At 42.8% G+C, this 15,694-nt stretch overlaps 1 protein-coding gene across 1 annotated transcript; it reads right to left on the reverse strand.

The window, feature by feature from the left end:
- Nucleotides 1-136: 136 nt before the first annotated feature.
- LOC310915454 (acyl-coenzyme A synthetase ACSM4, mitochondrial-like) lies at nt 137-15,635 on the reverse strand. Its single transcript, XM_083872331.1, has 14 exons — nt 15,484-15,635; nt 9,205-9,470; nt 8,218-8,428; nt 7,571-7,778; nt 6,623-6,766; nt 5,928-6,084; nt 5,292-5,371; nt 4,224-4,347; nt 3,848-3,928; nt 3,609-3,710; nt 2,072-2,199; nt 1,872-1,971; nt 1,176-1,295; nt 137-536 (listed from the first exon to the last, which is right to left on the reverse strand). Exons 2-14 carry the CDS (start codon nt 9,403-9,405, stop codon nt 450-452), a joined length of 1,743 nt encoding a protein of 580 aa, XP_083728457.1. The 5' UTR covers nt 9,406-9,470; nt 15,484-15,635; the 3' UTR covers nt 137-449.
- Between the last annotated feature and the right edge of the window lie 59 nt (nt 15,636-15,694).

Here is a 15,694-nt window from a genome sequence, read left to right on the forward strand (position 1 = left end):
GGATGTTAATTAATTGCTGATACCCACCTCAGGACAAACACATATTTTTATTAATTTCTCATTTATTTGTAATTTTCAAAGCCTTGTAGTTTCATGCTGCTTTTTTTTTTTTTTTTTTTTTTTTTTTTTTTTTTTTTTTAACAAAGCTGTTTATACAAATTGCAGTAAAACAAATTGGACCTCTGTATGCAACTGAGTGTTTCTCTCTCCCATTCCACACTTTAAATTACTTGCACTTCCTTTCTTCTGAAAATGTGTAGGTTGATGGCAAAAGTGGTTCCAATACCACATATCCTCAAGAATGTTTTCTCCTTTTTCTTCCACAATTTGTTTTTCATGATGCTCTCGTTCTGCTCTGGGTCATGACAACCTGCTCTGTGTCATGTGTAATGGCTGGTACACATGATGGAGAATTTCTCTCCTCGTTTTCCAGATCACTCTTGCTGTTGTCATACTCTTGCCCACTCTTTGTTCTTTAGAACCTTTCTCTGGATTTTCCCAGAAACTGTTTTTGGCAGATCCTGAACAAATTCCACCTGAAAGGCAAAAATGCTCCCTGTAGCCAAATAACTCATGGTTAATTTCCCAGGTGCAACAAAAGATTGTGAAAACACTTTTAGCATGTGGTAGCTGTGGATAAACAGATGGGAAGCTGCACAACCAGGGCTGGAATGGTAAAATTCCTTACTACATCTTGTAGCTGCTGCACAGACAGTACTTGAAGCAAGATGTACCACGATCTCTAGGAGCTGAGCGCTTCAGCTTTCAAGGGTTACTGGTGTCTTTTGTAGTGAAAAGAGATGGATTGCAACCCACTGATGCCAGCAGGAACTCTTGTTTTGATTGGGCTGTGTGTCAGAGGAGAGTTCAAGGTACAACTGGTTAGAATGGAATGCCTCTCCCATTTGGGCTGCTGTGAAAACCCCAGTACGCCATGAAAGAAGGACTGGGCCCTCATAAGGTAAAATCTCATGGCCATTGCTTCCCTTTGGGTACTTTGTAGCACACACAGCCAACCCAAGGCTACAGCTGCAACAGACCCTCTCATCTACTTTTATTTCATCTAACTCTGGTTGGAGTATTTGTCAGAACGCTGTTGAAAAAGAGCCGAGGCAGACAAAAATTGCTCGATTTCTGGTACAATTAGAGAACCTGTCTTTTTGGGCTGTTCTTACCTTCCTTGGATACTTGTAAGGTGCAGTCGCCTTCTTGACATGTTGTTGAAGTTCAAGAGTTAATTTTTCTCGATCGTGTGATTCAAAAGCAGGAGTTACAACAATGAAGGCTTTGACCACCTGCGCCACAAAAATGAAGGGATTGCATTAACTTCCAGAGCTGGCAATGAGGGAATGCATTTGTTGTGAAAAGCATCTGTCAAAATCCAGAATGCCAAAATGTGATCTTTTTCTTTAATTCCCTTTTCATTAGCTGTTTATTACAGAATGCTGTGTGGTCAAGGATTCATTGAGGATTTTTTTCCTTATTTTAAGCTGTTTTTCCCCTTAACACTATATCCTATTAAAGCTGAAAAGAAATGTAGCAAAGTTGGAGAGTATAAAACAAAAATTAAACACCCTAGATATCATTGCTACGGTGCACTAAGTGACAAAACAAGAAATAATCAAAAATTCATTGCTTAGAGAAAAAGATCACATGATCAGTCTGAAAAAACAATTTTTCCCCACATAAAACCTAGCAAATAAATAATTTAGAAATTGTAAGATCTGTCAAGATACGGATTTTCAAAACGTTAGCCCACCTAATTTCAAAAGCCTGCAACACTGAATTCCAAGGAAGCCTGGTACATATAGGGATACTGAAGTTTAAAATAAAGGATATTTCTTTTACATCTTTTTGCTATTTTGTTTTACCTCCCCTCGCACTGGGTCGGGGCTGCTGACAACAGCTGCCTCTGCGACTGCTGGGTGCTCTATCAGTGCACTCTCCACTTCAAATGGGCCAATACGATACCTAGGGGAGCACAAGGACAGCTCAGCCCCAGCACATGGACCAGCCCATGGCTCTTTCCAGGCTGCACTTCAAGAGGCAGATCTAAAAGGAAATGCCTTACCCAGCAGAATTAATGATATCATCATCTCTTCCAACAAACCAGACATATCCCTCTTCATCCATAGTGCCTCTATCCCCAGTGAGATAAAAATCTCCCCGCACAGTGGCAGCAGTTTTCTCTGGATTATCCTGGCAACAATCAAACATTTCCAAAAAAGCATCTTATTGTTAGTGAATTGTAATGCATTTACTTTGCAGTGATGCTAAAAATGATAAAAATAATTCTTTAAGTTGTTCTCAGAATGAGTGTGTTCAATATTGTTTTCTATCTTCAAGTAACAAAGGCACGTTAGCAGCTTTGTTTTGGAAACATATGACATGTGGACAAAATCATTTTTTTGTAGCCATTTCTGTTCTAGAGAGAAAAGACCATGCTCTATCGAAATGCCCATCACCACAGGAAATGGCTAAAATATGTAACCCACTCTGTTCAGAGAAATGATTTATCATTGCAGGGGTTGCCAAAATAACTTCCAGACAAAGGAAACTTTTTCCTCTTAACTGTCAGGACCAAAACACAAATGAGGTGACCTGCAGGAAAAACATTATCTGACCTTTAGGACCTATATATCCAATGTAAGCTTTTGGTTACGCAGGAAAAATGCTCTCACAGGAGAAGACGTACTGAAAACCTGCAATAACAGTGTTGAACCTAAAGATTTTTATGACAAAGTGAGAAATTACTTTGTGCAAGTTGTTGTATGAGAATGCTACTACTATACAAATACTATGTTGTTCGGAAGAGGATTAAAAACATATGTACATTACCCAAAGCCTATTGAATATGACAGTTCCAATACAGGGGAGAATATCTTTAGGTTTGCCTGATTCTGCTGTTTTCTTAAGAATGTCCTGCACCTCAGCTCCACCACAATGAACAGTTGCTTAGATGGACCTTTGGCCTGAACCAAAATGGCTCTTCTTCTGGTGTGTTTTCTTAATCTGGTTCTTTCAGTGGGTAAATCACCCCCATTTGAATAGTGGAGTTTGATTAAGTGTGCCACTACCTCAGAGACATATGATCATTTACATGTGAGGGGTTTGTGCTGTAGCTTATGTTTGTGCTGTTGATCTTGTGCACATGTAGTGTGTGACAGGAACTTGTACAAAGGTTTCTCTGACTGCAGTGCCTGCTGGAATGGAGGTACCTCTGACAGTGGTAGGAGGGAATAAAATAGCTGTGCCTTGAAAAGCCACCCTGAGATTCAGATGTATAAGAATAGAAGAAGAATAATTTATGGGCCTTCTTCAATAATGTTTAACTGGAGATGGAAATGGAATAGAGGGAAAAGAGGAATGCTCTGAACATGAAGCGCCTGGCAACTGCCTGGTACATATCTGGAACAAGGTATCCCCAGGTTCCTGTGGCATTTTGAAGGGAAACTTTGTCAGTTAGTCTGTTTCTGGAACTATGCACTGATCAGGCTCAAAGTCCTCAAGCAACCCAGTGAGACCTTCTGAGGATTCTGCATGGAATTCTGCTCCTGGCAGAACTTTGCCCTGGGTCCCTCCCAGCCTCTCAGCAGAGTCAGGCTCACCAAGTACTCGGAGAACATACAGAAGGGTCGTGTGGGATGCACTCGGATAGCAATGGTGCCCTCTTTTCCTGCAGGCACAACAGCCCCATGGTCGTCTACAATCTGCAGCAAGGACAGACACAGCAGGAGTGATTTGATCAGCTCAGTGGAACATCTGCTGCAGCTCAGTGCAGAGCACAGAAGGGATGGAGACAGCACTGCCTTACTGTTCTACCCACAGCTGCCATATATCCACGTACCTTCACATCATAAGGGGGAAGAGGTTTTCCCAAAGAGCCAGGTTTAATTTTCATTCCTTTTGTATTGGCACAGATTGTCACCTGCAGAATAGATTTTAATTTTTAAAATGGTTGCAACATCTTGTAAATTTTAGTATTGTTTGCATTAGACGGACTCCTCTTTGTGACTTTGTTATGACAACGGCCGAATCAGGACCAAAGCACTGTGGTTCTTGAGAACATCAGAGTCTGGGATGTGAGCTGCTTTAATATTTTTAATTTAAACCTCAGACAGGACAAATTGGTACCCTGAGCAAATAATCTATTTTAGTTTTGCTTTTGAAGTAAAGATGGTGAAGGGTTTTTCTACCAGTAATTACATTTATTGCAAACGTACTGTTTCACTCTGGCCATAACCTTCATGGATATCAACCCCTGTCTGGATTTTCCACTTCGCCAACACTTCAGGATTGAGTGCTTCCCCTCCAGTTACACAGTGCTTCAGACTCGGGAACTTGTAGCTTGAGAAGAAGAGCAAATGAAATAATTCTCTTAACTCTTGAAAAAAGCAGTAAATAGACTTAAGAAAACAGCCTCTCTCAGATTTCCAAGGAAGTACACCTAAAATTTCACAAGCTCCTTTGGAAATTACGATCATTATCCTTAAATGCACACCTGGACTAGACTCCTAGATTGCTTGAGTGGTCACTAAAGATGATGTGGTTTATCTCTGTATCACTAGAAGTAGGTTTTTCTGCTGGAAAATGCATGAGCAAAAGTGTTTCCTTGGGAGAGCTGATATAAAAGGCGAAATCTGAACAAGCACATCAGATGTGTGTGGAAAGCTGAGTTATATGCCAACATCCAAGATCAGAGAATTTTTTAGAGCAAAAGGAAGGGTGAATAGGTACACAGAGGCTGAACTCTGCTAAACCTGGGTTGGCTTTTGTCAGGATGAAAGACCTATGTGACAAGAATAAGTACCTTACCAAAGATGTGAAAACTCCTTGCACACTTCTCACAAGCTGGGTATTTTACAGTGACAAACTCGTGGGAACAGCTGCCAAGTAACTCTCAGCATGTGAAACTCCTCTAACTGCTCCCTCCATTCTCAACCACATGAGAACAACTCCACGGTGCACCAGTAACTCCCTGATCCAATGCTGCCTAAAACATTGACTTATGTTGAACTGTGAACCGTAAGCTCAGAGAAAGTGACAACTTAAAGAAACCTCCCTTGTTTCCTCTGTTCTGTCTATTCAAAGACCCAGTCCTGAAGCCCAAGTAGCCTAAGGTGTGACCAATTATTCTCACATTTCAAAACTGAGGGCCTTTTTTTTACTGAGAGCAAGTTGTACTAGTTAGATTGCCTTTAACAGAAAAAGAGAATTAAGGAACCTAAGGAACTAACCATTGAGAGCTGTCCCAGCATTATAGCCCAGCCTCCCTGCCCTCCCTGCTGTACCTGCTCATATCATGTTGGACCAGCATGCGGAAGGCGGTGGGAGCCGTGCAGAAGGTGGTGATGGGGTATCTTGAGAGAGTCTAGAAAAATAGGCAGTTATTGTGCTGAAGAGAAAGTGAAACAGTGGGTCTGACCTTGTGAATGTGCAGGTGATTAACAGAAGAGACCAATGTTTAGGGGAGTCAATCAGCTGATTGGTTTAAAGTGCCTTAGGGAAGGAATAGGTGCTCTGGCAACTCACTGAAAATTCAGGAAAACAGAGCCTTATTTCAGGTTTGTGCCATACTCTGATTACTGGCCCATACTCAGCCTGACCCCAAAGCAGCTGAAAGTCCATACCTGAAGTGAGATTTAGGTTCAGTATTGGACAACACAGTAGTGATCCCAAGATCTTTATATCCTGCATCTTTCTCCAGTTGTCCTCTACACTCGAGCCATGACACATGGACTAACCAGGAGGGAAAACACTTGTTCCCTGGGCTTAATGGATGCCAGATGGAGGGGTGATTCCATGGGATGTGGGAAGTACTGTCCCTGCTGCTACTGAGCAGTGGCACCCATGAACTGGGGCCCAGTTTGTTTCCTTCATTTATGTAAAATGGAAATAAACATCACAGTAGAAAATGTTAAGCTTACCTCTGCAATAACTTCTGGTTTAAACTGTGGCATATAGTGCACAAAGACACAGGATCCACAGATCCATGGTGCAAAAATACTGCTCCAAGCTGCTTTTACCCAGCCAGTATCAGAGGTATTCCACATTACATCTGAAGGAGTCAAGTTCATCCAATACCTGATGAAAAAGCAGAGATGAAAGTAATGCTGCAGAGAATGTGAGAGACTCAGGTCACAGGAGGAGGTTTCCATTAGAAGATTTGGTGTCAGCAAGTGGAGCTCTGTAGAAATTTTGAGAAAGTTGAAGAGTCTTAAGTACTCTCTTATTTCCCTTCATTCCTTCCTGCTTAATATTTCGAGCATTTCTTTTTCTGGTTAGCAGTCCAAAACATCTTTGTCTTGGGTTGCAGAATCTGGAACTAGAGCAGAACCCAAACAGATCATTTGGAGTAGGCTTTCCCCACCTGGGGCAGTTGAGACATCAGCTAAGTCACAGCTCATTTCTCCAGGAAACAAGTTACTTCTCTGGACCCTTGATCACCAGCTTCCAACTCAGAATGCTTTGGGAAAGGCATCCTTTAACTTTCAAGATGAGGAGGATGCAAGATTGTACAGTCATGAATTGCCTACATTTACAGGATTTTTGTGGCCACATATTCAATTTCATGGTGTCACGTCACTTAAACAAGACCCAGGGAGGAACTGCAAGGTAATACCTGCCAGAGATTGCAAATCCAATGCCATAACTGCTGTGGGACTGCAACACCATTTTTGGGAGGCCTGTAGTTCCACTGGTAAAATAGATCAGCATTGTGTCTTGACTCCTTGTCTTGACACATTGATGGTCAGCAGATGCAGCCCTTCAGAAGAAATGGTATATTCCAGTCAGGCAGTTTTCCACCAGGGAAACAGCTTTTTTATTGTTTAGGAGTTCAACAGGAACATTGCCCCAAACTGAATGATCTCACTGAATGAATGGTAACAGGTCAGAACAGTTAGAGAACACATTTTGCTTGTAACAAGTATTGCCTGTATGCCATAACTTTTAAGAGATGAGCACCTACAGAATATTTAGTGACTTTGTCTGCAACTGTTTTAGCAAGGGCACTTCAGGTGCTGAGTATGGAACAGCAGCCAGAAAGCAGTATCTGGCTCACACAACCAAATGACAACCGCAACCTGAAATCAATGACTAAGGCTATTATGCCAAGTACATTGGTCTTATTACTAATGGTGTATCAATTATGTTCAAGAGACTGATCGATAATTCAGATCCTCAGAGTAAACGGAAGAAAAAACTGAGCGTGAAGAGCTGGGAATGGGTATTTTCCCATTTGATCAAGAGCAGTTGGAATGGGCCCTAGCAGATAAGCTCATAACAATTGTTTACAGCTCTGTGTGCTTGTCTGGCAATCACAGTAGAAACAGAGAGCTTCTAAAAGCTGGCAGGCTGCTAAGTGAAGCTGAAGGACATGAGCTAAGCTCCAAAAACCTGGATTGGATGAACCCATACCAGTGTAATCAAAAAAGAGGGAGCTGACAGAAGGATGAAAAAATGTATCTCATTTGTATTTTGAAAATTCCCCCAAAACTCATCATTGTCACCTGACTGGTACAGCTCCCTTCATCTCACAGGCATAATGGCAAAAGAGCTGGATACTCACACAAGGAGTTTTTTGAAGTTCAGCCACCCATCCCTGCTCCCTTTGCCTACAATGAGTTTACTTTTCAGGAACTGGCTGCCTGCCAGGACAGATTCCACTGCAGGTGCCCGTTCATCATCAGTAACAAAGCACTTGGCCTTGGAAGCCTGGAGTCGGTATAAGATATCTTTCGCTGTTAGTTGGGACGTTCCTGGAATCAGAACAATTCCTAGGAAAAAAGCAAGAATCAATTGAGAAATGTCAGCATTTTCCAAAAATACTTGATTGTGTCTCTCTGTTGATGCAGATTTTATCCATCACGGATGTTTAGCAGTTGGAAAGCAGAGCAGAATACATATACTGAATTATTAATGACTCTAAACATGTAAATGATTCCATTATAAACTCAGCTGCCTTACAATGGATGTGGTCAAGGGCTGTAGCCATTCAGCCCTCCCTGGCTTCCCCTGAGGATGCTGTTTCACTGGACCATGTCTGGCCCTGTGGTTCCTGTGTGAGGGCTGCCAATTCTCCTTCTAGGCAAAAGCTCAGTTGTAGAGGTCACAAGTGAATATTGCTGTTTGCATTTTCTTCACCCTAAGCTAAGTCATGGCTTGTACCCTCTCTTTGCTTTCTCGTTGCACCCAACAAGTCAGGGAGTCACTCACCTGCTCGCATGCAGGCCACATTCAGGAGCCACCACTCAGGAACACGAGGCAGAACTGCTACAACTCTGTCTCCTCTCTGCAAACCACAGACTTCAGAAAGTACATTGGCTGCCTTTCTGGACAGAGAGCCCAGCTCCTCAAAGCTCAACTTCACCTCCTCTCCCTCACCACTGACCCACCAAAAGGCTGGATTTGCTGGTTTTCTTCCATCCTACAACATGTGAGAAGATATTAAAAGAAGACAAGCCTTAAAAGGTTTCACTTCAATACAAAATAAGTCCTAATTAAGCAAATCATCCCTGGCAATCACTCTCTTAAGGTGGCACCTGTATTTCTGACAAACAAAATAAAATGGTGCTTTCCACTCTGCAGCTTATACTGTCCAGTACCCATAAGGAAAATTGATTTGTATCATCTGAAATTTATTCCACTGTGTCCTCGTTATGCCTGGAATAGAGTCAATTTTCTTACTAAGTCCTGCTAAAGTGGGGATAACACACTGATGTTTCAGTTGCTGCTAAGCAGCGCTTACTGTAAGTCAGCGACTTTCCAGTTTCCTACACCCTGCCAACAAAGAGGTGCACGAGAAGCTGGGAGGGTTCCTAGACAGGACAGCTGACCTGAACTGCCCTAAACGATATTCCACACCACAGGAACTGCTGCTCAGCTTATAACCTGGGGGGAGGTTTGTAGGCAGGTGTTTTGGGATGGGCTGGGCATCAATCAGTGAGCAGTGAGCTACAACTCCTGTTACTAATATTATTATGATGATTATTATTATAATACTTCAATTCTTAAACTGTTATTTCCTCAACCCATGGGTTTTACCTTTTTTTCCCTCCTGATTCTCCTCTCCATCACACTGCATGTGTGTCTATGTGTGCATGTCAGATTCAGGGGTTCTGTGGTTCTGAGTTGACTGAGTAGTGGTTCTGAGCTGGGCTTAAACTACAACCCAATGTCTGGAAACTAAAAGACAAATACTACCTTTTCCAGTCGTGCCCACTCATCTAAGACATCACTTGCAAAGTTGAAATATTCTGGCAGTTCCTTTTTGCCCTGGTTTATAGATTCATAATAGGAAAGAATTTGAGACGTAAGAAGCCTGTTGTTTCCATGGAATGTTCTGGAAGGTGACCTGAGAATCCACAAACACTGAGGAATCCAGGATTTAATAAATGTTCTCATGATAAGTGGTGTTTTATCAGATGGTGAGGGGATGGAATCAGGTGCACACCTAAGGAATCAATCACCTGGAATGAAAGAAAATACATTTAAAAATAGATGGTTATTGGATGCTGTCTACTTTGTGATCCTGGATGGATTACTGCAAACCAGCTTGAATAAATGGGTTGTTTGAACACATCTGCGTTTTCACTATTATTTTATCTTCCTCCTTTTCTTGTAAAGGGACTGTGTACTGCTTTTCATTAGAATATTTGTCCTCTACTTTGTCAGCTGATGAATGACTCTCATATCTCCTCTCTAAGATTTCACTTGCCAGTCTTTTTCTCAATATCTATGTCTGGATTCCTGTAAATTTTATATTACTTTGTCCACTTACAGAAATAAAATTCCACTACTTTTGAAGTGTTTTAGGAGACTATCACCCTGACTTAAAACTAATTACCTGCCTGTAATTATGTTATACCTCAAACCTGCACTAGATGGCAAGTCACACTGAATTTATGCACCAATAAAACTGATGCATCTCTGATTTATTTTCTTATAAATTCTATTTCCTTTGAGGGCAGTAGGTAAGCAAAGGTGAAGTGCCAAAGACTTCCATTTGCTTTGCACTTCAGCTGAAGTGTGCAGCTTGGGAAAAGATACATGTTGTAAAAGAAACTTGCAAAGAAAGTGCCAACATTTCCAGTTTTCCCAAGTCTTTCCTACACGACATACAGGTACATGTGGAAGAGACCAAATGGATAATGCCACAGGTATTTAAAGCCCTACCCTGAAAGTCAAGAAGACTGGATTTTCACTCACAGGTGCTGAATCATCGGATAAACTTGTTTTGAGTGTAATGAAGTCCTTAAGGATGTACCCATATATCTAAGGGAAATTTTCCCCAATTCAATGAAATCAGCTCTGCTTCTAGACTTTTTTTTTTTTTTTTTGCCATGATCTTGTCCTGATTCAATAGCAAGCAGTACATACCAGTCTCACAGGGATACTACACAGGTACTTTCACCTTTGCTTTATTTATTGCCAAGTGTAGGTGTAGTAAGAGCTTCCGGTGTTCAATGCCAATAAAAACCAGTAACTGGCATCACTCTGAAATCACTGTATTTGTGAGGTGAACCAGAGAAATTGAAACAGAAGGAGCACATGTGAGGCACATCTCAGTGGCGCTTGACCACATATTTGACAGGGTGTGAGTGATAACTAAGCAGAAGGCCCTAGAAAATTATTTCTCCTGAATTCAGTGTTTCCTGGTGACTGGACCGTGACTTCTGCAGAGGGCAGATTTTCCACAGCTCTAAACTACCAAGCACAAAAAGAAAGTCAAGACTAGCTAGCACTGATGAAGAAATGCACAGAACGTGACCTTATCTGTTCCAGGTCTAAAACAAAACATCCTTCTCCACAAGTTCAGTTCCACTAAATCCCACTCCTTTCCTCATTGCAAATCTGTCCTGGTAGCATGGACTGTTGGAAGGTCCTCCTTTTTCTGCAGTTTCCTTTCAGGACATAGAGGTTAGAAGCCCTTTTCAGGATGGAGCCTATTTCCTGGCAGGAGGTTTCCAGGAGGGATTTAAGTTGATGGCTACTTGTTTTAGTGGCACACAGGGGAAAACCAGCTCTCAGCAAATGGTTTTGCCATCCTACCTTTGTTCTGGGAGCCTTAGGCTATGTTCTCAGATTAAACACTGCCGGCTCAGCTCAAACAGGGCTTGTTAGTTTGAACTTGTACTTCTGAGAAATGCTTTTCAACCTTGCTAGTTTGTTGCTTGAAAGACATCATTGGAAAGGCGGCTGTTATGAAGAGAAAGAGGCCACAAAGTCAAATGGGAGACTCTTATCTTCCTGCTTCTTTTTCTCCTTTAGTACCTGATTGTTGAATCTGTATTTATGTGTGATCTTATCTTGCAAGCAGCCTGAATACACAGCTCCTGATTTCAGTAGGCACAGTGTGCACCAATAGAACACATTTCAAGGTGTGTTACTACACAAAGTTTTTGAGACTGATAGAAAAGTGTTTGCTGGAAATCCAGCCCCACTCAGAGCAGGCATGAAAACAGACTAAATTGCAGCAATGTGGCCCCCAAGGTCCTTCACCCACAGAAAATGGAGGCTGCCACATCAACCCCCATTATGAACATTCCTTTGTAGTGGTGCCCTCCTGGATAAAAAGTCTGCTAAAGGCACGAGGTGCAAAGCATCACCTGCTGCTCCTCAAGAAGAAGAATCATTATTGAAGGAATTTATTCTTGGTTCTACTAATACAGACCCACCTGTTTTCAAGTCAGCTCTGTCCTTCTTGCCACTGAAACGACGACTAGAATATTTGGTCTCCTCTACCAGCTACAGCTTTGGGGGTAAAGTTCACAAATTTCAGCACAGTTTAAGGGTCAAAGGTGTTTCTGCTACAACTATGGACTGCAATTACAGATATAATAATTTCTTAGTAAATTGAAGGAATTCTAGAATCTCAATATTTCTGTAAGATTATTTTTTTTAGTGCTCTGAAAAGACTGTCTAGAGAGGCCTCACAGTTCACATGCATAGTTGATAGCTATCCTAAAAATGAATTGGCACATTTAGTCCCTTCAGTTCACTGCACAGAAAATTGTGTTACCACTGAAAATCAATGGCAAAATCTTCTGGTTTAACCCAGGAAGTAGTATTGTACTTGAGCTACAGCTTGGCACCCGAGTATAGAGGAGAGCCTCACAGGCAAGACATCAAAGAGTTACAGACATTAAAATTCCCTGTGCAAAGGAATGAGAGTTTTTCTGACCTCAGCATACTCTCAGTCAGGTCCACAATTAGAAGATCCATCAGTACAAGAGACAAGCAAACATTAGGCAGAGGAGCAGCCCTCAAATGGTGTCCCAGGTACCTGACCTGCTGCTTTGTCTGCAGCCCTGACAAGAGAAAGATGTCTAATTTCAGCAGTGCACTCTGGATCCACTGGTGCTTCTGTAGGCAAGTGTTTCCTCCTGTGCTCTTTCACCTTCTCCCTGGGTTGTTTATTTGCAGAAGCAGCAAACCCAACTTCTCCCCCACCCCAAGCACTAATAGGGATGGGGTAGTTAAGTACTTAATGAATTTAATCTTCCCATGGAAAGGTACAGTTGGCTCCACTGGTGGTAGGCTGTTATCAACCTTATCACTCCTTAAGACTGAGGCAGTAAATCATGTTTTAAGGCAAGTCTTGCAGTGGCCCTGTCTCTCTCAATATCCCGATGAAGCGGGTGCCCCGTTTTCGCCACCGCTCGGACGCCTCCAAGAACTGAGGCCAAGGCAGCCAGAGGAAGCCGAATAGCCGGAGATATTGATCCTGGAGGAAAGATGAACGGGGACTCCCCAGGCTGGGGAAAGGAACCAGGACCCCCATCGAGTACTGAGGGAGCGCAGACAGAATTCCGGACCCACGAGGAAATCAGGTGAGAACACTGGGCAAGCATGCCCTGGAAACATAAACTGAGAGACGTCTGCGAACGCTTAAAAACGTTCATAAAATCTAACTCTCAAGAGTTTTCGTGCTCGCGTCCGAGCATGAGCGAACAGATCCGTTATGTGGGTGCGGAAAAACCTGCCGCAAATAGACCCCGAGGGGGCTTTTACTGTGTCCTTCTGGGACTCAGTGTTCGATTATACCATGCAGGGACACTCGAGAGATTTTTGCAGCAGCCAGCCAAGTTACTCCCAGCCCGCCGCGTTAATTAACGAAGTTGTGAGTGAGTCAGAAGTTTCCGCGACAGTGCCGTGACTGGCGCCCCCGCCAGAAACCGCGGCCGAGCCTGCCCAAGGAACCCGTGAGGGGCCCCCTCGATCCCGCGGGTGGCTCCCCCACCCTCCCAGCCGTGCTCCCCCTGGCGCTACCAGCGGGCCCCCTGCCCCGGCCAGCTGCCCCCTCGGACAGGAGAAGTTCGAAAACTCCGCGAGTTCGGAGTTACCTACAGCGCTACTGCGCATGTGCATCACAGCTGGCCAGACACCAAAAATGGCAGCCCCTGCAAAGATATTCCGTACAGCAAAATGGCCACTCTCTTTGCTTCCGCACACAAAACGTGCGCACGCTGCCGACGCCATTTTGTGACCACTGAGATTCGCAGCCTCCATCTACAGCGCCACCTCTGGCCGCTTCTGTTGTTGCAAGGGGGGAGGGCGCGGAGGCCGGCACGGAAACACACAAACATACAGCAGGAATACAACAGCGAGAAAAGGATATTTTCCAGGGAGAAGGGACGGATCTGCGAGACGCAGGTCCACCGGATCCAGAAAGAGACCCCTGAAAATTGCAACCAAAGGATTTTCCAGAAAGCGGATTAAGACTAAATGACTGGGGAGATGCAGGCGGAAAAGACCCGGGAGCAGCAGGAGGAGACTGCGGCCTGCAGAAAGAAGCAGCGACTGCCATGAAGCATCTTCACAGGGAGATGGAAAGATCTTGTCAGGAAAACTCGAAGAAGAGGGTAACAGCAATCCAACAACACAGAAACTTGAGATTATCCAGACAATCCAGTTACGAGCTGATGGGCTATTTATTGAAGTCATTCAGGCCCACATATGAAGTTCCCCATCCTGCTTTTTTTTTTTTTTTTTTTTTTTTTTTTTTTTTTTTTTAACCTTCTGTGTTGTATTAATCTGGTACCTTGTCTGTATCTCTGCTGATTCTTGCATAGTTTTGATGTATTCTTTGGGGCTGTTAGTTGCTCAGAATTTTCCTGTCTCAAACACAACATCAGATATTAATATTTGCATTAGAAGAATGTCCTTGCTTCTTTCATCAACACACTCACTATCTGGTTCTTCATTCCTTTTCCTTCCCATGGAGCTGAAGAATACTTCCAGACAACTTCCACCAACATTCTCACTATTTCACCAGCTGCTGACTCATATGTCCACTTACCACATCCATTCCAAGAACTTTCACTTCAGTAATCTCAAATTAAAATCAAATTTGATTTACACACTGCTTGCCTCGGAGCACCTTTTCTATGTTTTAGCATATCTTCTAGGAGGATCTGCTCCACAACCTTCCCAGGCACAGAGGTTCTACATTTTCTTGCTGCAAACACCCTCTTCCATTACAAAAGCACAGAATTACATTCAGGTGAACTCTGATTCAAATACTTTTTACTGGGAAATTTTTGTGGCCTGAGTGAAGCTGCAAAGTTTTGCCATTTGACCCAGGTTTTTAAGCTCACTTTGTAATCTTTTACCCCTTGTCCCATGTCTTCAATTGTAGCTGTTTATTCTCACATCTTTGATGCATGGATCTCAGCATTGGTCAAATTTTATTCCTCAAGAAAGAGGTACTTATTTAACATTGGAACTATTGCCTTATTCCTTAGCAGAGCCTTACATGGTAATATTTAATCTGCCTGTCAGGTAAATTAGTTCAAATACCCAGAGTTTAACACAGTGTAATCTTTTCAGTGATATCTGCCAACATAAGCAACCTGGATGCAGATTTTCCCCCCAGGAGAGATACTTTATCAAAAGGAACAGAAATTGATGGCGTTCTCCACATTTCTTGGACATTGGGGCAGAGAAACACTGACCAGTTGTAAACAATCCTTCATCACTTAGGAAGATGTTTCTCCTTTCTCAGTCTGCTCTAATTCTCTGATTTAGCTGTAACTTGCATATTTCAGAGCATTACAATAACAAAATCTACACAATAGCCTATGAGAGAAAGAGGAGGGACATAATATTTAGGAATATTTAGGGAAACGATATTCAAGACTGACAAGATGAAACATTTGAAGTTTAGGATTCCCAAGTGCTCTACAAAAATGTCTGCCAAGAAGACTGTGAGAGCCTTCAGGTTTTTAGCACTTTCTCAGCTGCAAATGTAGAGGTGAAAATGAAGACAGAAATCTGAGAAAAAGACCCAGAAATGGCAAAGTTCTCAGAATGAGTAGTGAGGATCAGAAATTATTGTTCCTGATTTAATACCATTTGCTTTGCTCAGGGATCATCAACATGAGGAGCTCAGATAACCTTTTCCTGACCTGTCTGCTGTGGACGGGAGAGACTGAGAGCTGCTGGGGGAGATCCTCTTCATTCATTTCACATTTCACTTACCTTTCAGGACGTGTTTCCCATATGAGGCACTGTAAAGATCAGCTGTTCCCTGGAGATGTGAAACCTGAGCACTCCTTCCTGAAGGTTTTGGAGGGAAACCCTTCTGACTTAATTGCTCACTTCTACTGGAGTAAGGAGAACAAGAATGTGGCACAAAGCAGACCAAGCAGCAAAGTTTCTCCTGTGGAGTAACTTTTTTCTTGTAATCATT

The sequence above is a fragment of the Zosterops lateralis genome (genome assembly GCF_965231275.1).
Source record: "Zosterops lateralis genome assembly, chromosome: 15".
Taxonomy (NCBI): domain Eukaryota; kingdom Metazoa; phylum Chordata; class Aves; order Passeriformes; family Zosteropidae; genus Zosterops; species Zosterops lateralis.

Bases quoted from the DNA above. Each gene is read 5' to 3' on its own strand.
- LOC310915454 (XM_083872331.1), bottom strand. From the start codon at position 9,405: ATGAGAACATTTATTAAATCCTGGATTCCTCAGTGTTTGTGGATTCTC. The intron at 6,767-7,570 runs GTGAGTATCCAG...TTTCTTCTGAAG, and splicing joins AACTTCAAAAAACTCCTTGT to GGCTGCATCTGCTGACCATC. The intron at 1,296-1,871 runs GTAAAACAAAAT...TTTGTGGCGCAG, and splicing joins CCGACCCAGTGCGAGGGGAG to GTGGTCAAAGCCTTCATTGT.